Raw genomic sequence first — 22,328 nt, forward strand, 5'->3', positions numbered from 1 at the left:
CTAGGTTTGCATACCTATAAACTGCTGTTTCTAAACGTTGTACAAACAGTCAAGAAAGACACAATCATATGTCTCATATATGTCTCCTAATGTCTAAATGTTAACTTACAATTTAAATAACTGCAGAGAAAGATGTACATGATATACCTTATCCTGACCGCTCTAACTTCACACAATCACAGAGACCTTTACAGGCATTATTGTCAGAGGGAGTGCGTTCCTGGTGCAAAGGTATGGGCACAGTTTCTCAGTGAAAGTGTGTGTGAAGGTGTGAATGTGTGTGTTAGTATCAGGATCGGAAAACGACAGCTTTCCTCTGTCCCAGTCCAGATGAACTCTGATCCTCTGGAGCTTCTCTCTGACTCGGAGATCAGTGTATTTGTTTGTTGGGGAGAAGGCTCTGTAGCCCACATCACTGAAGTCCACGCTCCACACTGTAGACCCCACAAACCCTGTCCTACAAACAGACTCCGCTAACACCCCGAGCTCCCAGTCGTTGTTGTCCCCGACCTCCACATCCCAGCTGTGAGTCCCCGAGTTCAACCCTGAGCCCAGGACAGAGTCCCAGTAGGCAAACCTCTCTGGGTTTTCGGGAAGCTGCTGTATCTTTTCGTGTCTCACGCTGGTCAGATCTCCAGAGAGGGTGAGCTCTGGAGAGGCAGTGTTTGGGTCCAGAATCACAGGACTGTAGGAGACCATGTCCTTCATCTTGCTCCAGATGTTGAAGGCCAGGTTGCCCAGATGTTTGGCCTGGTCTATCAGAGCTCCTGAGAGCAGCTGTGGATCCTCCGGCAGGCGGTGCTGCTGGACTCTTTCCACTGCAGCCTTGTGGTTGTTCAGGAATGAGACGTCTTCAGCTCTCAGCTCGTCCTCTGTGGCTCTGACTGTGTCTGAAAGAGCTGCTATCTCTCTGCTCAGAGCCTTCATCTTCTCCTTCATCATCCGACTCTTCTGCTCCTCTTCCTCCCTCAGTGCAGCCACCCTGGCCTGCTCTTCCTCCTCTAGAAACTGGTGAAGCTTCTTAAACTGCTCCTTAATCTGCCTCTCCGTGCGTCGATGCTGGACCTTGATGTGTCTTGCAGTTCGATTGAAGTTCATTTTAACTTTGTTAAAAACCTTCAACTTGTCCTGTAAGGGTTTCAGGGACTGCTGGAGCTCCTCTCTGTGGTCCTGTGCTGCTTCATCGATGGGTCTGAACTTGTGGTCAGTGTGGATTTTAGCATCTCGACAGACGACACACGCTGGCTGCTGATGGTCCAGACAGAAGAGTTTGAACTTCTCAGAGTGCAGAGGGCAGAGCGTCACGGACACTGCTGGGCCTCTTTTTAGCGAAAAGGTCTCACACAGGTTCTTTAATGCCAAGTTACGAGGCGGATCCCTGCACAGAGATACTGTCCGGCAAACTGGGCACTCTTGGAATGGTTTCCCCATCCACCAGATCTGCAGACAGGCTCTGCAGAAGCTGTGGCTGCACGACAGGAGGACAGGATCTTTGAAGATGTCGTGGCAGGCAGGACAGCAGAAATCCTCCTCTGACCCAGAAGCCATCTTTAGTCAAGAGTGACAAGTGAAACGCAGGAGGCACACAGGAGATGGTGCCGCTCCTTTCTCTGGAAAAGCTCCCGTGAAGTTACTTTCACTTTGAGCAAACCTTATTCCGCTTCTGTAGTCGTCTGCTGGTGTTGGTGGCAGTCTTCCAGATATCCCGGTGCTCCCAGCAGTCCCTCAAGAAGCTCTCTTGTCATAGGAATGTGGGTCTGAAGGCGGTTGTTATGGTCTTTGTGTTTCTTGTATGTATGGAGGCTTAATAAGCTGTATTTCCTGTCTCAGGTGAGTCACACAGTAGGTGGACTCTGAAGGATCACAGCACCTCCCACATGTTGCTCATTACAGGTTCACTACTGTCCCTCACGTGTTCTACTTTACTTCTTTTGACAGTTTTGGTTAAGGTTTGGGTAAAAATAAGGTTTTGGTTGAATGACATTTATGTAAACAAGTTGTGTCTCATTCAAGTCATTGTTGACCTTCTCAATAATAATCAACACCACAGTTTAACCAGATATTGAAGGAAACAACTGAAGAGCGTCTCTAAACATTTCATTAATGTGTTCAGTATCGCCAGATACGTTAATCTACAATATTTCCTCATTATGCTGATAGAAAATGTAATCTGTGTAACAAAACATGACAAAACATATTTGCTGTTACAAACTATTAATGTCTCTTTTGTGTCGCTTCTTGTAAAATGTTATATGTCTTCTTATCATATCTATATGGTAAGATGATGAGATTTGAAACACAATGAAAGCTTTACTCTGTTTTTGTGGACAAGCGTGTCTCCGTCTCCTTGTCGTTTACCACAGGACCTGAAGTGATCCCGGTGCTTGTTGACATGCACCCTGCCACGGCTGTCTGTTTCTTCAGGGCAGTCAGGTCGTCTTGGCATCGAGCCTCGCTTCTTCAAAACCTCAAACACCGGTTACTGTGGAGCGCTAAGCCCGGCTGAAATCCCCGCGTGGCATGCTGCTGCCCCTGTGCCAACGGCGGCCGCGCTGCCAGCCAAGAGACTGGTGCTACTGTACACCGTGAGGGGTTCAATGTTCCGGGCAGGCGTTGGTCGCTGAGAACCTGGCAGAGCTTTGCGGCGGCACCCGGAGTGTTCAGGCATCACACGGCTCTGAAGAATAGACCGGCACGGGGGCTGGCATCGGGACCGGCAGCGCCTTCTTCAAAAACAATTAGGCCTTTGACAGCAACCAGATAGCATCTGTGGGATCCACTCTGGCAAAGACAGAGAGGAAGGAAGCCAAGTGACTTACCACCCCGGTGAAACCACTTTTGATGGATCAGAGAGGAGAGGGGCCTCTGGTTCTTAGCGGCTCCCTTTGTCTTCTGTAGAGCCCTCAAATCCCAAAAGATAATAATTTATCAGCTTGTGTGCACAAAAAAAAAAAGAGCTCTTTCAGGACTTTGATGTCCGTAGAAAGACTCTATTGATAGATTGTTAGAGTGACCTACTGGGGGCAACCTGGCCTTCACCTACAACATGTTGACAACTCAAAGAGACACTAGCAACCAGGAAGAGACTCAAAATGACCTCAAAGAAACATAAAACAATGACAAAGAGACACAAGGCGACTACAAAGACACACAATAAGAGACACTAAACAACTACAAAGACACAAAATGGCCACAAAGAGGCAAAAATGACAACAAAGAGACACAGAATGACTGCAAAGAGAATAGAACAACGGCAAAGATAGACAAAATGACCAAAAGAAACATAAAACAACTCCAAAGAGGCAACTACAAAGACACACAAAGTAACTACAAAGAACCAAAAAATGACAAAAAAAAAGACTCAAGGCGACTACAAACACACACAAAAAGAGACACTAAATGACCACATATACACTAACAACTACAAAGAGGCAAAAAGTAACTACAAAGTGACCAAAAATGACAACAATGCAACACAAAGCACCTACAAAGAGACACATAATGACCACAAAGAGAAACTAAACAACACAAACTAACTACAAAGTGACCCAAAAAAACTACAAAAAGAGACTAAATTACCACAAAGAGACAAAAATGACTACAGAAACACAAAATTACTACAAAGAGGCAAAAACAACAACAAAAATAAGCTTAACAGCTAAACGTCTTGCTGAGATGTAGTAGGCCAGTTGTCTCATAATCAGTCCATGATGATGGAGAGGGTGTGGGGGACCTAAAGACTGAGGGCTGAAGTTTAGCGTTAGATCATTTTGGATCGTGCTATCGTCCCCTGAACCGCTGTACTGCAGTCTGTTGAGTCTGTTAAGACAGTAACAATGTCGGACAGCTGTTGATCTCATCAACACCATTTAAACCTGACTTGTCCCTTTACATGTGACAACCTCTTCTTTGGGAGCTGGATTGAGAGCGTTGTGGATTGTGAGATTTTGATCGCTGCCTTTACAGTTTTTTAACACAATTGGCAGAAGAGCATTAACAGATTCAGGATCTACTGTGCTGTGATTCCTGCCTGTCTCCACTAGATGTCAGAGTGTACACACAATCTCTGTCTGTTGTCACACACACACACACACACACACACACACACACACACACACACACACACACACACACACACACAGTTGAAGTCGCCCCCTAAATACAGTTTAGGGGGCGACTAGCTCGCTAGGCTAAGAGGGTTGTCTGGGAACCGGAGGGTCGGCAGCTCGATCCTTGTCTGGGACGTGAGCTGAGTCGAAGTGTCCTTGAGCAAGACACCGTCCCCCTAGTGGCTTCCCAGGCACCTGTCATGGGCAGCCCTCTGCTCCCTGCTACAGGGATGGGTCAAATGCAGAGAAAAATTTCCCCCTCAACGGGATAAATATAGTGTAATAAAAAATAAATAATAAATAAGTGAGGTGTGTGTTTGCTATGAATGAATGTGAATTACCACAGTGCCCACAAGCAAGACACAGAAACCCCCCTTCGATGAAGCATTGTTAAAGTGCTCTGATATTGTTTTTATGAGACTACATTTACCATCATGCCTTGCAAAGACAGCGAGAGGACTAAGGTTTAACTCTGGCAGCGGATTGGTTGGAAATCTGCATCAAGGTTTCAGCAAGAAGACTGTGAGGAAACATAGCCTGCCTTCAAAATAAAAGCATAATAGATAGATAGATAGATAGATAGATAGATAGATAGATAGATAGATAGATAGATAGATAGATAGAAACTAAAAATGAGCATATGTCACGTTTAAGTAAAAGTCTTTAGCATTAGCATCAAAATATATTAAAGTGCCAAAATTAAAAGTATGCATTATGCAAAATATGCCATTTCAGAATTTCTGGATTGTGATTATTGATGCATCAATGTGTTCATCAACTTGATGTTGCAGCTGGTAAAACTCATTTTAAATACTTTAAACTCCTGTGTAGCTTGACGTTTAATAACATACTTCATTAATATATTTACATTTTGTATTAATAATCTAAATCTGCGAACTAGTAAGCTGTCAGATATATGTAGCGCAGTAAAAAGGAATATATATGCCTCCAACATGTGGTGAAGTCGTACTTGCAAATATAAGTACCTCATATGTGTACAGTGCAGTACCTACTTGAGTAAATGTACTCAAGTTACTTTCCACATTTCATTTTTTGTCACATTTAGACATGACGTCATGTGTACGTAAGGTCTTTTACTTTGAAGTCCGTATCTGAGAAAGTGCTTTTATTTGTTTAAGGTGCAACCGGAAGCTGTGTTTTACTCTGTGGCGGTTACTCCGTGTAACTTTACGCTCCGTGCCGTGGACAGCTGCCACACACTGGACTCGGACTGAGCCGAACCGTGTAAGTAAACCCGCAAACACGCCGGTCCCAAACGGTCCGTCCGCGTTACACACATACACACACACACAAACACACACACACACACACATCCGCCCAGAAAATATGAATAACGTCAAGTACGGAGAGTCGAGCAGGCGGGTAATGGAGGCGGGATAGGAAATCAGTCGATGTGTGTTTAGAAGGCCCGTAACAGTTTGATCTCCACAGAACCGATCACCGTCTAAACGGACTTCTGTACGCACGTGCGGCTGCTTGAGTTGATGACGCGTAATTACACTCAATTAAATGTAGGTCACTGTGGTTGATGCCTCTTGTCTCGCATAAAGAAAGACAATAATCTTCCTGTAATACATGTTTAAATCTCATAATATTTCCATAGAGGTTGGCAGTGTGTGTGTGATTAATAACAGTATAATCATAATTAAAGACAAAGCTGTGTCTCCATATACAGCCGACATGATTCATGATTAGTTAATTGAAAGAAAACAAATAAGCAATTAATGTGATAATCAATTAATCACAATCACCCTGTAGATTAATTAAGATAATGGTGAGTAGCAGCCTTACTGTCGCATAGAGATGTGTGTCTATATATATATGTGTGTGTGTGTGTGTGTGTGTGTGTGTGTGTGTGTATATATATATATGTGTATATATGTATATATGTGTGTGTGTGTGTGTGTGTGTGTGTATATATATATATATGTGTATATATGTATATATATGTGTGTGTGTGTGTGTGTGTGTGTGTGTGTGTGTGTGTGTATATATATATGTGTATATATGTATATATATATGTGTGTGTGTATGTGTTTCTATAATAAATGACCGTTTGCCCTCGTAGTGAACGCATGTGATCAGAGGTTTGTTCCTCAATAGCAGAGTGTTCTTCAGTTACTGTATGTTGTGCAATTTGGGAAACTGACACTCAAAATTAGTTTTCATTTTACAATGACACATATTCTGTGTGTGTGTGGGGGGGGGAGTAAACCACCAATGAGTGAAACGGATGCAGAAGTCACAACAATGGCTCTTTACAACAGATCTCCATTGTTATCTTTTATTGTTGTCATGAGTGTCTTCTGCTCTCAGACTTAGACGTGTGGCGCTACATGCTGATGTGACTTAGTACTAGTAGTAATACTAGTACTAGTACTACCACACTATTTAGTGTGTCAGGATGTCCCAATCAGACCAGGAGAACTTACTGAATCTGGTCACAGTTCTGCAGAATGTCAGCGTGCTTTTCTTACCCACGAATCCTCTGCACAGCACACATATGAACACGTTCAAGGTGCGTTGAACATTATGAGGAAGTAGTTTGTCTCAATTCAGTGCAGACTGCATACCACAGCATGTGCATAGTCAGGGCAGCTGCAGTACGGACTGAACATACGAAGAACACAGAATGTGATTTGGACGGTGAATCGGTTGCAGAGCGTTTATATCAATCTCAACGTCACGATAAACCCGGTTTAGGCTTTCTTTAGGCGTCGTCGTTGCTCGTTTAATGAGTTAGAAACTGTGTGTGTGTGTGTGTGTGTGTGTGTGTGTGTGTGTGTGTGTGTGTGTGTGTGTGTGTGTGTGTGTCAGCTGTGATCTACCAGCAGCCTCACTGAAGCTCTTAAGCACCTTTACCCTGCAGCGTCTTACAAGCTGTGAGTTGTTCTAAAGTGCCGTCCCTCCTCCTCCTCCCCCTCCTCCCCTTCCTCCTCCTCCTCAGCGTTCCTGTGATGCCCCAGGGCAGGCTGAGCTGGTCCGGGTCGCGATGCCTTATGTGGACCGACAGAATCGCATCTGCGGCTTCCTGGACATCGAGGAGATCGAGAGCAGCGGCAGGTTCCTGCGCCGATACTTCATCCTGGACACCCAGCGGGGCAGCCTGCTGTGGTTCATGGACAACCCACAGGTGAGGGGGGGGGGGTGCAGCAGGTACGCTCACGGGACGTCTCTCACACCTGGAGACATTCTTGTTTGATTAGTCGGCACGGAAAACATCTGAACCATCTGAGCACACTACTTTAAACTCTCCTCACGACATAAGCTGACTTTATTATTCAGCTTTATTTTGAAGTTCAGACGACATGTTGAGCGCGTAGCATCAGCTCCAACGATTTCTTTCCCTTCAGGCGACTATTCCAAACATCAGCTCACAATGAACATCAACGTGCAGAGACTCGAAACCTGCTTCAGGGAGATAATCCCCACGTTAATAGAACAGTCTTCATTCTGTAAGCTAATGAGCCTCCATTATATTTAAAGTGTCAGTCAGTGAAGCTGGTGAGGCAGGAGATACGTGAGCAGGAAGGTGATTTCAGGGCGTGGTGCATCAACAACTGGATCCGTGAGGTCTAAACAGGAAGCTGAGGGTTTATGGGACAGAAGAACGACACCTTGAGGGTGACGGCTCGGAGAAACCAAGCAGACCAACAGGAACCAGAACATAAAACCAAAAGGTTAACAGTCGTAGTGTTTATATTCCCCACAGCCGGGGAATTCCTCAAACACACCAGCTGATCGCTGGTATGGATATTATTTTAGTTTATGAGCCTTATTTTGAAGGGATTAGTACCAAACTCAATCCTTGATTTCACAATAAAACGACTGGTATTCAACTGTTTTGTGTCTTTTGTTCAGAATCTGCCCAAAGGTGCAGAGAAGGTGGGATCTCTCAAACTCCACTACATCTCTAAGGTCAGTCCACACACACACACACACACACACACACACACACACACACACACACACACCAAACCTAATGAGTTCAGTTGTACTTGGTGCTGATTAAGCATGCTAAGATGCTAAGCTAAGATAGTGACGATCGCTGTAGAGAGTTAGCGTCGGCATGTTAGCATTGCCGTGTTAGCATTGATGTGGTCAGCATACAGGCGTTAGCGTTCTGTTAGTGATGGTCGGGTCACGTGTCTCCGTTAAAGCTCTGCTCTCTGTCGTTCAGGTCAGCGATGCCACCAAACTGAGACCAAAGGCAGAGTTCTGCTTTGGTAAGTTCTTCATTTCCTTCTCTCCATCTCTGTTCCCTCCCTCCTCACCTCATGGCGGCTCCATTAGGAGCCTGATCTCCCCCGTGAGTGTCACTGAACCTCCTCTGGCTGAGTGGGAGCTAAACCCCTGCAGCCGCGTGAAACATCTGGAAACCAGAAGAGAGGAGTCCTTCTGTCCCTCCTCTCCTCTACCCTTTCTCCTTCCTTTCTTCCTCTCCCATCGCCTTCCTTCATTCCCACTCCTTCCTCGTTTCCTTCCTTGTCCCCTTTCCTCTCCCGTTAGGTTCGTTTCCTGTCTTTTGTCCCTCGCTGCTCGTTGTGGTTCCTCTGGTGGCCAACGGGAGCTTTTTGTCCCTCAATAGGAGGAAACTGTACAATGACTCTGACCTGTGTGTGTGTGTGTGTGTGTGTGTGTGTGTGTGTGTGTGTGACCTTAACACACACACATCCTCTGCCTCTGAGAACCAGAAGCCAGCTGATATTTTTAGATCATGATTTGCATGAAGCTTGTGGTGTTTTTCTTCTTCCTCTCATGTTCTCTGCTCCATGTTTCAAAGTAACAAGATGTTTACATGTTCTCTCTCTCTGTCTCTCTCTCTCTCTCTCTGTCTCTGTCTCTGTCTCTGTCTCTCTGTCTCTCTCTCTCTAGTTGTGAATGCAGGAATGAGGAAGTTTTATCTGCAGGCCAACGACCAGCAGGATTTGGTGGAATGGATCAGTGTTCTCAACAATGCCACCAAGATTACTGTGAGCCTCTCTCTCTCACACACACACACACACACACACACACACACACACACACACACACACACACACACACACACTCTCTCTCTGGTGCATCAATAGGTGGCCCTGTCTCTCCTGCTGTAGTAGGCCTCTATGTCTTCTGCCTCAGGCTGCAGCAGATGGAGAATTACCCATCAGGCCAGAGAGATGAAGTTGAGTTCAGGCGTAACGGAGTGTGAAGGAGAAAGAGAAGCGTTCATATCCACCTGCAGCTGCAGCGTTCATTACTTCATACGATACATTCAATATGAATACGTCACATTCAAACCATTCTCACAAATACAATGTTTCAGTTTGTTAAAGTCCTGAAACAGCTGCTCAAACAAACAGGAGGAAATAGTGCATTTGTTGGGGACTATTTTCAGCGGTGGATTAATCCACATTTGGCGCTCTAGTGCGTATTTGTGGCAGCAGGAAGTTGTGTGTGTGAGATCAAAATAAACCTGTGTGTGTGTGTGTGTGTGTGTGTGTGTGTGTGTGTGTGTGTGTGTGTGTGTGTGTGTGTGTGTGTGTGTGTGTGTGTGTGTGTGTGTGTGTTATAAAGGAACATCTCTCCCATTGAAACAGAGAGGCTCATTGATGTGAAACGTTGACGTTGGTGATTTATTACGTTTGCGTAAGTGTGTATCAAAGCCCGATATCTCTTCTTCCTCTGTGCCATAGAGATCCTTTGTTGTCCAAAAAACTGTTAAACACACATCCACCTTTAAAAAAAAACCAGCAACAAAAGAAATTGCGCAGTCCGCAGGTGAGCCTGCAACCCACCAGGAAGTAGACGTCGTTATGGTCTGTTTGACTCTAAATGGAGCATAATGTACTAAATGAACATCATGCTGTATTGAAGAAGACTGTAAACTAGAGATTGAGACCATAAACTCATGTTTACAATGTTTACTGAGGGAATAAATCAAGAGAGAAGTAGAGTCATTTTAGACTAGACTTCTATACAACCAGAGGAGTCGCCCCCTGGTGGACACTAGAGAGAATGCAGCTTTAACACGTGAAGCTTTGACTTCACTCTGCAGAAAACCCCTGTGGGTGTGAACCAGGTGCTGGACTGTCGTTAATCTCTTGTCGTGTCTTTAGGTGCCAAAGCCAGACGAGGGCCAAACGACGGCCCACACAGAGACTCCCCAGGAAGTACTCGGAGCCATGAAACAGGTCTCCTACAAGACTGAAATCATAGGAGGAGTCCCCATCACCACCACGACTCAGGTAACACACTCACACTGTCGGGTGTGTTGCAGCTCAGCAGGTCCGGTCCTGTCAGTGTTGGTATGCAGCCGCTAACACGTGACCCAACACGCGTTCACAGACGAGTTACAATTTCATGACTTCAAGGCTTTAAAAACTGAAAACACAGAAATACTAAATGTGTGTGTGTGTGTGTGTGTGTGTGTGTGTGTGTGTGTGTGTGTGTGTGTGTGTGTGTGTGTGTGTGTGTGTTTTTAGGAGCAGGGGGAGGGGCAGAACGAGGCGGAGCGTGGAGGTTTGAAGCGGGGTCAGAATCAACTGCCCTACTTCCTGTCCAGAGGAGCGCAGGACCAGGCCATCATCAAGGCCGGATACTGTGTCAAACAGGGGGCTTTGGTGAGAGCGCGCGCACACACACACACACACACACACACACACACACACACACACACACACACAGCCCAGTTTTGCACAGGATGCGTATTAATAACCAGTGACCGTTGTCTCCATGACCAAGATGAGACGATGACGCTTGGACATTATCTAAACTATTGACTACACCCGATGTTCATGGCTCTGCTCCTCTTCCTCAGATGAAGAACTGGAAGAGGAGGTACTTCATGCTGGAGGAAAACGCTGTCAGCTACTTCAAATCTGACCTGGTGAGAAGATGAGATGTTTTTAGATGTTTCAAGTGAACTCAAGTCATGTTACAGCAGAGAGCTGGCTGTTACCAGGTGACTGTGGGCTACATTATATATACACACACACACACACACACACACACACACACACACACACACACACACACACACACACACAGCTGACTAGAGCGCGTGTGTGTGTGTGTGTGTGTGTGTGTGTGTGTGTGTGTGTGTGTGTGTGTGTGTGTGTGTGTGTGTGTGTGTGTGTGTGTGTGTGTGTGTGTGCAGCGAGGCTTGTTTTGCCCTCGGTTAGGTGTGTGTTTCTACACGCTGCGGTATGTGTCATGAATACCTTTCCACATGATCCACATGTGGAAAGATTAGAGAGTCCTAACCGCAGCCTGTGTGCACATAAAGAGACACACCCTGTGTGTGTGTGTGTGTGTGTGTGTGTGTGTGTGTGTGTGTGTGTGTGTGTGTGTGTGTGTCTTTGTAGGTATTAACCTGTTCAGCTCCATCTCTCATAAAACAACGCCTAAAATAATAGACCAGAGTGGATCAGGGGTTGTTCTTCTGCTTTGTAGCGGCCGCTGTGTGTTTGCAGCCGAGATGTGTTCAGGTTCTTTAGGTAAAGTCGTAGTTTCCAGCCACACCAAGATCATATTGTAGACTGATGAGAACACAACGTGCTCGTCTGTTTATGAAGGTTGAATTTGTTATATTTGTATTTGTAATAAGAGTTTGGACACAAAGTCCTTGTGTGGTTTTAGGTGTCGTCACGTCTGCCGATCACCATCTAATGCTCCAGCTGTCCCTTAAAGATGGAGGTGGACACAGCGTGTGGATCACCTGCAGAAAGACGCTCACCTGGTCGTGCATGTTTTTCGCTGTGTGTGTTATCGTTCCCTCTGTTCTTACCTTGCAGGAGAGGGAGGCGCTGAAAGTCATCCCGCTGAAGGAGATTCACAAAGTTCAGGAGTGCAAACACAGGTCAGTGTTCTCTCGTCGGCAGGTGAACGTGTGCTGCTGCTCGTTAATAACTGCTGCTGCTCGTTAATAACTGCTGCTGCTTTATCCCCGTTCTGTGTCGTGCAGTGACCTGATGATGAGGGACAACCTGTTTGAAATGGTCACCAGCTCCAGAACCTTCTACATACAGGTAACACACAGGAAGAGGGCTGAGTCTAACGGGTTCCTTTGAGTCTCACAGAGACTCTAGGGACTCTACTCTTAAAGCTGCATTCTCTCTAGTGTCCACCAGGGGGCGACTCCTCTGGTTGTGTAGAAGTCTAGTCTAAAATGACTCTACTTCTCTCTTGATTTATTCCCTCAGTAAACATTGTAAACATGAGTTTATGGTCTCAATCTCTAGTTTACAGTCTTCTTTAACATCCTCTCTCTGTGTGTCAGGCTGACAGTCCAGAGGACATGCACAGCTGGATTAAGGCCATCTCAGGGGCCATCGTGGCCCAGCGGGGCCCCGGACGCTCCGCTACTGTAAGTGTCCTCTCAGCAACATCACACGAATGAGCGGCTTTAAGAGAAAAGACCTCACTACAGAGACGTGCACATGTAGAACGTGAGCGTTTTACATTATTGTTTTAAATATCTTAATTTGTACTAGAAACACACACACACACACACACACACACACACACACACACACACACACACACACACACACACACACACACACACACACACACACACACACAGGTCAGTTCAGGTGAAGTGGCGCCATCGTGTGGCAGAAGGAGTTACTGCTGAAGACAAACAGACGGAGGTTTAAAACATTTACATGAGATTATCTTCATCTTTAGATCACTTTGTTTCACTCTCTCATCATGTGTGTCTCACGTTTAGGATCATAATAACAGTTCAGTAGATGATATGTCTGCATGTTATTTAAATACTATCTACATAGTGCCTCACATGTCGCACAGTTCAGTCGTTTTATCAGTTTTTTTTACCCTTTTTTAGGAGATTCACAACCTGATGATGCTGGTTGAAAAGTGTTCACAGTGTGCGCAAAACACCTTCCACTCTGTGCATCCTTGTCTGCTCACACACACACACACACACACACACACACACACACACACACACACACACACCTACACACACCTACACACACCTTTCTCTGTTCTTCCTCTTCCTCATTTCTATCTGTTTGAAGAGTTTCCTTCCAAAACCACACAATCACCCACCAGAAGAGATGCAACAATCTTCATCACTGGAGGGGTGGATGGAGGGGTGGATGGAGATGGAGGTGTGGACGGAGGGGTGGGAGGAGCTCTTCACGTGACTGTAACCGAGCTGTGAACTGTTGTTTTCAGATCCGTCAGGCCAGAAGGCTGTCCAGCCCTTGTATACAGAGGTATACGCCATTCTGCAGCGGTGAATGCAGCACGTATGTGACCCCCCCCCCCCCCCCGCCCCCCACCATTAACCCCAGCTACCAGCCTCCCCATTGCCGAGCATTTAACCTGCAAACGCATCAGGAGCTGTCTGGTCCTGCTCTCTATCTGAACCAGCAGAGTGAGTCTCCACCTGAGACCCTCTGAGGTCACAGCGGTGGAGCAGACGGTTTGTGCAGAGCGTCTAAACGACGAACATCTAGAAGTGTGTGACCGCTGCATGAACTGTTCCCGGTGCTGTCCCTCTGACCCGGGTTTGATCCGAGCTCGTAGGCTTTACTCAACTTCTGACGGCCCTTTTTCTCGCCTGGATGCCGTTTGTTGGCGGCATCCTCTTCCTCCATCTTAACCCGCCCCACCACCACCACCACCACCATCATCATCATCGTCTTCCTCTCGATCTGACATCCACTCGTTGAGATTAACGCGCTGCTCCTTCCACGGCCCACATTCTCTCCAGTCGTGTTGACGTTAGAGACTTGGGTCAAACAAACCATCTCTGACCTTCTCCTTCCTATCTGTCTGTGTTCACGTCTTGATAACATTTACAGCGTTCCTGACTCCAGCAGATCAAATCCATCATGAGCTTTTTCCTCCGCTAACCCTCTGTGTTCTGTATTTCCTCTCTCTCTCTGTGTGTGTGTGTGTGTGTGTGTGTGTGTGTGTGTGTGTGTGTGTGTGTGTGTGTGTGTGTGTGTGTGTGTGTGTGTGTGTGTGTGCCTTCCAGAGAGTGAGGTGTGACAGTGACGTACTAACCTTCCCCCAATGAGCCCTGCTGCCTTCCTCCTGCCCCTCCCCGCCTGCTGCTCGTCGTCCAATCACCAAGCTCCGCTGCCTCGCCGCTTCCCGCCGCGCTCCTCCTCCTCCTCCTCCGGCGGCCGCAGCGTTACTCGTTCGTACGTGTTGCTTTTTTTTTTTTTTTTTTTAACCGCATGAACCCTTGTGTCACAATCCCCACAATGCACAGCGTTTTTCCTTTTTGGACAGATATTGTGTGACCCTCAGCGGCTCAGCCGGCAGGTATGACTGGAATGAAGGGAGAGTGGTTCCTGCTTCATGCTGTGATCTGGCTGCTGGTTTTACTTTCCCTGCTAATACAACATGCTGAACTTCATCTTTACCCATAAAACCTGCATGTTTGTATCCAGAGCGACTGTCAGTCAAATCAGAGTTTACCTCGATGTTTCCTCGATCACCAGCAAGCTGTCTGTTAAATACGAGTAAATACGAATCACTGAAAGTGAGAATGAGTGTTTTCCAAAACATCAAACTTGAAGTTAAATAAGATTCCTGGTGAACGAGGTAACCTGCAGCTCAATGCGCTGCCCAACAACAACACACTTTCTCCCCGTTCACCTTTTTATTTTCTCCTCCTCATCCTCCATCGAGTCATTGCTGTGCTCCCTCCATCCGTCGTTCACAACCGTCTCTCTTCCTCCTCTCACTTTCTCTCTCTCTCACTTTCTCTCTCTCTCTCTCTCTCTCTCTCTCTCTCTCTCTCTCTCTCTCTCTCTCTCTCTCTCTCTCTCTCTCTCTCTCTCTCTCTCCAGGAACCCAGTGACCACTCCTCTCCCTCCCCAACATCCTCCTCCACCTTCTACTACCCGGACCCGTCCCACCCACGACCCGTCCCTGGCCCCGCCTCAGCGGGCCCTCAGCTTCGCGCTGGACTCCCACCAGCAGGAGAACTTCCTGGGCCTGCTCCCGTGGAGGCTGAGCGGCGTCCCGTCCGTGATGATGCCCCTCCCCTCGGCGCGCTCCCGCCTGTCGCTGCAGGAGACGGTGCTGTCGCCGAAGTGACGGAGGAGGACCCGTCGCCGTGGAAGCGGCGCAGCGAAATGGGGTTTAATGGCGGCGGAGGAGGAGAGGAGGAGCTGAACAGTCGCGCCACTGAGAGATCTGACATACAGATGACCCTGATTTGATGATGATTGACAATCTCTAAAGGACACACACGCACACACACACACACACACACACACACACACACACACACACACACACACACACACACACACACACACACACGTAAAGGTGCTCTGTGTGCTCAGAAGACTTCCTGAACGTCCTGGGACCATTATGTTTTTGTATGCGTGTGCACATGTGGAATAGGACCTCCTTCCTTCACCTTTTGTCTTCCCAGATATTATTTTACAAAGTGCTGGCAAACAAACACCAGCGTGTGATGTCATACGCTGACGTTTCTGATGCGTTTCTGTAGCGTACACACCGTGAACCCGGCTTCACGGATTGCGTCGGAGAACCGAAGCTCTGTAGTCGTGTCGTCGTTTTGTTACAGCAGCAGCTCAGACTAATCCAGAACCTCCGTTTGTTCTGTAAGAAGATCCAGCTTGATGTTAAAAAGTCTTTAATCCTGATTACTCTTCTCTCTCTTCTTCTCCAGTAAAAACGTCGTTCTGTCAAACAATGATTTTAATGTCATGAGTTCTGTCAGTTCTCTCTGATTAAAGTCACAAATGTAAGAAGAAAGCTTCTGTTCAGAGCTCACATTTAAAAGTGAAAGAACCTCGTTTCCAGACGTTTAGGACCAGAGATGCAGAGTTAGCCGTTAGCTTTATTTTTAAAATGATCTGCATGAATTCAATAACTTTCTGAATCCATAGAAGATTGTAAATCTTTCACCTGAAGTAAAAACAACCTGAACTTGACCAAAGAAGTGTCGGTGGACTAAAGGACTCTGATGAACGGACCTCCTTCATGTCAGCGCTCTTCTTCTGTGACTCCGTCAGATGTGTTTGTGTTGTTCTTGGTTTAAGGATCTCTCTCCTGGTGTTGCTTTGTTGATCTGCACATTTAGTTGTTTTTGGGAGCTGCAGGCGAGCAGAAGAAGCAGCCATCTTCTGGTTCTGTGCTGTTGGCTGTGGGCTCTGCTGGTTGTGGGTTTGTGTGTTTTTTAATGTTCTGGTGTGTTTTTTTTACATTGAGGGAAAACAAACTACTCATACGATATGTACTGATTCTTATGAACACCTTCCTTTGCCGTCGTTCCCTGTTAAACACTCGTTGGGTGAAGTGCCTGCATTGTTCTTTCTAAAGATGATCAAATCTTTTTATTGTGTACGTGATTCAAACACCATGTGCTCTGTTTATTAAAGACATTTGAAAAGCATGGACTGGACTCAGGTGTCTTAACAGGATTGAGAGTGAAGACAAAGAGCCCGTTGTTAAATTATGTCGGCTTTCACGCGTTGACTAGGGTTGAGGGTTTGATTCCGTCAGTGAGGAGCAGGCTCTGAGTGCGTCCTTCTGCCACACGCATCTCATCTCATCTCAGGACGTTCGTCCGTTCTTCGTGCTGCTCCTCATCGGGTGGAGGCTCTCCAGATGAACTCTCCAGAGGCGGTCGTGATTCCTGGACAAGGAGCATGATGGGTAGTGAAGAAGGCAGAGTTCAAATGAATGAGCAGTGACCTGAAAGACACTCGTGTTCATAAACTTGTTAAGAAATGAAAGACTTCTTCTTCTGAAGTCTGAAGGGTGTTTTGGTTTCGGGCTCTAAATTCTGGAGCTGTTGTAAAGTCAGAACATCTGCAGTGGAAAAGACATTTAAGTTCATGCTTTATTTTGTTTTGTTTTTGAGAACTTCATCAGACTGTGACTAACAAGTTCATGATAAAGCAACCTCACATGAACCCACATTTTGGAGACATAAGTGAGAGAGTGACCCAACGCACAGAGCGAGTTATGAACGTGAACGTAGACGGCCAGCGTTACCGCCTAAACGCTGCCTTCACTTCACTACGTCACATCTGTTCTTCTCCAGCTGTTACAGTCGGCGCCGTTCAAACATCCACAAAAATATTTCCAACATCGAGGCCTTAAAGAGAAACTCCCCTAAATAACCGTCAGTCACTTATTCCTGAGGGTGACGTCACCGTCCAGATGTTTGCTAGAGTGGAGTTTTCTCTTATCACAGATCTTTAAACAGCTTCCTTTGCGCTGAAGTCGGTCAACCGTACATTGAACCTGAAGTGGTCCTTACATGTTGTTGTAAGGTGAGGAGTTGTGTTCAAGCTCCTCCAGGAAACTTTCCCGTCCAGCAAACATGTGGTTTAGTGAGTTTGAGTCTGTGTTGTTTACAGATGTGAAGACGTTCTAATTGGATTTACAACGTCTGCAGCTGAAATGTGAAACATATTTTGGACAGACAGCACTGACATCACATCATCTATGAAGCGCTGGTTCTGTCAGAGACATATAAAGGTTTACTCCTCCAGACAAACCACTCTGAAGCTCTGAAACACGTTCGCGCTGCTTTGCAAACGTTTGTATCACTTTCTCAAATGATGCCGAGACAGTTTTAAGACCTCTTCAAAGATTTAAGAGACAGCGGTTCACTTCAGGCTCAGCCAAAGATCAGCTCGATCTAAAACCCACAGAGCGCCACCGTTAATGGCTCTTTTGGAGCGAGCGGCTTTCGGTTGCTCATCCGCTACTGAAAACTCTCCAGAGGAAGTTTGAACTCAATCTTCTTTTATTGGTGGTTCTTTTTATTACATGTAACATACCACATAGATAATACATGACAAAATGTCCCCATTTACAAAAGGACTATCATCATAATACACAACTTAGGCCCCAGCATGTTGCTTATTTTTCACATCTTTGCACCAATTCTTATTACTTTTCATGATGCCTCCAAACACTGGGGATCTATTTCATGCAAACAGACTCATGCTAGATGAAGTGCTGCATGACCCTAAAGGTGATCTCTGTGCGTGATGCGACTCGTAGCTCATACAGCGGATCTAGCGCAATGGTCGTAGTTCTAGCTTTCGATAACCAAAATTTCAACAAATGGCAAAACTTCAGAGGAGTGAAACGAGGCCGGACACAGAAGCCGTTGCAGCATTTCCTTCTTGCGGACTTGTAGTCAGACTAAGTTCTTGTGAGCAGCTGTTACCGGTTGACAGAGTAGTCCAGCATTCTTTAGAAACATGCTGAGAGTGAGATGAGAAGACGCCATTGTCCTATCTGTACGCTACATATGTTAGCTGTTACCAGCAGCATGCTAGCTTAGCTTAGCATTGACAATGTTGTATCTGGTTTGATCCGTGCAGAAGACGATTGGTCGGCCCGCCGTGCACAGTAACTTCCTGGAGTCTTGTCTCCGGGAAACCACATAAGGAACTTCCAGGAACCTCATTAGGAGCTCAACTCTACAACGTTTCCACCGGAGGAACCAGGGTGCAGGTTTAGGTACTGAAAATGTTCCTTCTCTGGGTGTAGTACTATTACAAACCACCAAAGATCTTCAGTTTTGTTAGATGTGGTGATAAAACTGATATAGACTCTCCTTCATTCATTTTTATGAGCTATGATAATCAAATGATCACTCTAAACTGCACAGCGTGGCCTGGCAGCTCACCTCACACATCGTGTCCCGTACTTCCGCCTCAGGTTGAATCTCCCGGTCAGGTCGTCCTGATCTCCGGCTGTCGACACACACGCTCCTGGTGGAACAGGAAGCTCTTACACAACCTGCCGCCTCCACCCTGTGATTTAGATTCAGCGGTACGCCGGGGCTTCATCAGCGCTGGAGTCTCCTCCGTCTAACGAAGCCACCGCTGCTCTGCACCTAACAGCGAGGAGGGAGCTGGCTCTGAGCTCACGTTTTTAAATGGGCCCCAGAAACCGTCGACCTACTACGGTTCAGGTCCGGTCGGGTTCTTGGTCTGCCAAGGTTGTCTAAGTCCAGCTGACAACGCCGCAAAATGGAACCAGGAGAATTGAAACCACTGCTGTTTTCATCTGTTTCCACTTCTTCTGTCGATCTGTTTCAGGTTGTAGTGTCGTCCTGATGTGATCTGGAGACGTCGTCATTGTTTGTCTCGATTTAGACCAGAATCAGCATCAAACATTTCAAGGATGTGATTACAAAAACCCACAAACACGATGAGACTGAACGCTGCGGAGCGGCCCTGACACGAGGACTTCACCGGACTGTTTGGATGGATGGGAGGAGGCCTGAGTCATCGGAGACAAACACACACACACACACAGACTCACACACACACACACACACACACACACTAAGACACTAACACACAAGCATGCTGTGTGCAGGCAGCAGGCAGCTGCACCTTAACACACGCCAACTCTAACTTTGTTGTTCTCTCTTTTGTCTTTTTCACGCTCTTGATATCCAACTCGGACACGCACATGCATAAATCAAAACGTTATTGCTGACTGACTCAACTCGAGTGGAATTAGATTGATACTTCACACACACACACACACACACACACACACACACACACAAATGAGCCTGGGTTTCCAGGAAAAGCAGAGCCGAGTGTTTGAATGCCCTCCAGCGGACTTCACATCATGAACAGGAATGATGAGCTGTCCAACTGACGCCGGACTCGTCCCCTGAGACTGGAGCTTTTTGTTAATTTATCACCACATATATCTGTCTGATGTGAATTTACACGCATGACTCATAATAAACAATTTTTAATTCATATTTCCAAAGTGAATCATGAAGTTGCTCCTGAACGTCTATTTAAAGAAACTGTTTCCAAGAATCAACTTAAATTTAAAATCAGTTATTTTCAAACATCTCAGGTTCGTTCATTCCACTTTTTGGCAGCAGAGGGAGCTGACGCGTCTGCTTCACCAGGACAGACGCTCTTATTACTCTTTCACATGGTCTTCATCTAAGAATTAAGTGCATTGCAAACGTTGCTCAATAACTGCAAATAACATTATGACAGGGTAGTCCTGTTCTCTTATTACTCAGCTTGGTATAAAATGTCATCTTTTCATTTTTAAATTTGATTTGAACAACGTGGAACCGTTTTGTGCGCTGCGGCCAATAAATGTTCCGTGTTCAGAGTCGTATGAACAGGAAATTAAACCTCGGAGAAGAGTGACCTTATGCTCGTTCTCCCAGGGCATTCGTTATTACACAACAGTTCAATCACGTTTTTAAAATATGACACCACATACGCTCTTGGCAAAGTCTGTGTTAAATTGTTCCTTATGTTGCCGAGGATCCTGGAATCCTTTCAAGGATCCACAGGACTCCTTCAAGGCCTAAAGCAACCCTTCATAGTCCCCTGAAGTCCTTCAGTGACTCCTGGAAGAGTTTTCGGGGGGGTCACTAGAACTCCCTTAAGGATTTTTGCAACTCCACCATGACCTGTTGATGAAATTAAAGGGCCATTGAAACTCATTCAAGGATCTGAAGAACTGATTCAAGACCAGGCCAGTAGCACCTCTTCACACTGCAGTCATCCTTGAACCCTTAACCTCATTCTGACCCATGGAGCCTGGCAGAAGACCATTCAAGGAAACCCCAGACCCCTTAAAGGACCATTGATTTACCTTCAAGTATCGTTGGAACTCTTTGAAGGATCCCTTGAGACCCCTTGAACCATCTTGAGGACCAGTGGAGCTCTTAACCCCTCCAAGGATCCATTAAACTCCTTCCAGGATGCCTGAAAGGCCTTGAAAGATCCCTGGAGCTCCTTCAATGACCAGCAGAACTTCTCAACAGATCCCTAAAATTCTATCACACGCCCTTAGAGCCCTCTAAAGGAACATTGGTACCCCTTCAAGGACCCATGGGCCTCTTCAAAGACCAATGGATCACGTTTAAAGTCTCATCGGAAGACTTTCAAGGGTCCCTGGAAGGTCTCCAGAGACCTGTATAACCCCTTGAACGACCACTGAAAACTCAATGAGAATATAAATCCCACCAGAGACCGCTGGAACCCGTTTAAAGAACCTTGGAAATCTCCGAAGAACCTTAAGGAAGTACAGTGAAGGTCCACACATCCTCCCCTTCATTCAGGCGGTGAGTCTCGTAGATCCTCTGGAGTACGTCACTATGGCGATTGAGCGTGGCAACGTCAACACACACAAACAGAGAGACAGAGACGGAGGAAGACCTCCTCTGCATCACGTCTTCTCTCGCTCTGATGAGACGCAGCGGCGAGCTCGTCCTTCAGGAACTCGTGAGCGTTTCTTTTCTGGATCACCTTCGTTGCACTTTGGATTGAAACAATCGAGATACGACATGCGTTAACATAATTTAAAACAGGTGAATTGTAGCAAATTCCCCCCTTACATTTGTCATGAACATGGATATTAGGTGTAGAGACGTAAACCGTGTTTTGTGTCAGGCTGTAAACCTGTTTATTTCTGCTGTGAAGTCTGACATTTTAACATGGAGATCTATGGAGATCGACTCACTGTTAGAGCCTCAAGTGGCAATTTGAGGAACTGCAGTTGTTGTTTCTTCAGCACTGGCTTCATTTCTCAGCACCAGAGGCTGACGCTTTGGTTTTCAGACACAAAACCAGAGCTACAAAACTTTATTCTATTTTATTTATTATAGTGCAGCTATAATGCAGCTCCAGAGACACCCCAAACATTCAGATATTTCACAACACAACTGTTGATATTGCAAAGCCGGGATGTTCTTATTTTCAGCTGCATGTAGTAAACACACACATATTGACGTACGTTACATGTTGGGGTCAGGCAAGTACAGAACACACACACACACACACACACACACACACACACACACTTATGAAAACACATTCATAAAGTAAACTTTTTGGTTTATTCTTTGTGGGTATAAATATTGGCTTACACTTTCACCCTCTGTCTCTCTCTCTCTTCCTTTATCACACTATTCATTTGTCACCACATTTATTCCTGACCCACACACACACACACACACGCACACACACACACACACACACACACACACACACACACACACACACACACCGTTCAGGGATCTGACTCGAGATACGAGACACACAGAGCTGAGAGAAGACGTCAGTTGTGCTTGTAAATACTTGCACGGGTGAGTTAAAGGATAAGATAAAGACATTTAAAGTCACTGTGAGGAGCTTTTACCTGATCCTGAACCAGTCTCAGTGTAGTCCTGGT

At 46.1% G+C, this 22,328-nt stretch overlaps 2 protein-coding genes across 5 annotated transcripts; one reads left to right on the top strand and one right to left on the bottom strand.

Moving 5' to 3' along the window:
* Positions 1 to 5: 5 nt before the first annotated feature.
* LOC137886701 (zinc-binding protein A33-like) lies at positions 6 to 1,778 on the bottom strand. The gene has a single exon (XM_068729269.1). It carries the CDS (start codon positions 1,546 to 1,548, stop codon positions 169 to 171), a length of 1,380 nt encoding a protein of 459 aa, XP_068585370.1. The 5' UTR covers positions 1,549 to 1,778; the 3' UTR covers positions 6 to 168.
* Positions 1,779 to 5,287: 3,509 nt separating this feature from the next.
* Positions 5,288 to 16,527, top strand: LOC137886689 (pleckstrin homology domain-containing family A member 1-like). Of its 4 annotated transcripts, none has more exons than XR_011104988.1 (13): positions 5,288 to 5,354; positions 7,078 to 7,263; positions 7,992 to 8,048; positions 8,311 to 8,356; positions 9,006 to 9,103; positions 10,229 to 10,357; positions 10,595 to 10,732; positions 10,930 to 10,998; positions 11,906 to 11,970; positions 12,076 to 12,139; positions 12,391 to 12,477; positions 14,125 to 14,293; positions 14,948 to 15,033. XR_011104988.1 is itself a non-coding variant. In XM_068729247.1 (13 exons), the coding sequence occupies exons 2-13, from the start codon at positions 7,123 to 7,125 to the stop codon at positions 15,195 to 15,197; spliced, it is 1,218 nt and encodes a 405-aa protein (XP_068585348.1). In that variant the 5' UTR covers positions 5,288 to 5,354; positions 7,078 to 7,122; the 3' UTR covers positions 15,198 to 15,295. The 4 variants fall into 4 exon arrangements, 3 of the variants coding, with proteins under 3 accessions (XP_068585348.1, XP_068585349.1, XP_068585347.1); XM_068729247.1 differs by lacking the exon at positions 14,125 to 14,293 and adding an exon at positions 13,317 to 13,390 and having other exon boundaries at positions 14,948 to 15,295; XM_068729248.1 differs by lacking the exon at positions 14,125 to 14,293 and adding an exon at positions 13,317 to 13,357 and having other exon boundaries at positions 14,948 to 15,295.
* Positions 16,528 to 22,328: the final 5,801 nt, after the last annotated feature.

Source organism: Cebidichthys violaceus, unplaced genomic scaffold (assembly GCF_023349555.1).
Source record: "Cebidichthys violaceus isolate CVI_PGR_0920_01 unplaced genomic scaffold, fCebVio1.0.p SCAF_45, whole genome shotgun sequence".
Lineage (NCBI taxonomy): Eukaryota > Metazoa > Chordata > Actinopteri > Perciformes > Stichaeidae > Cebidichthys > Cebidichthys violaceus.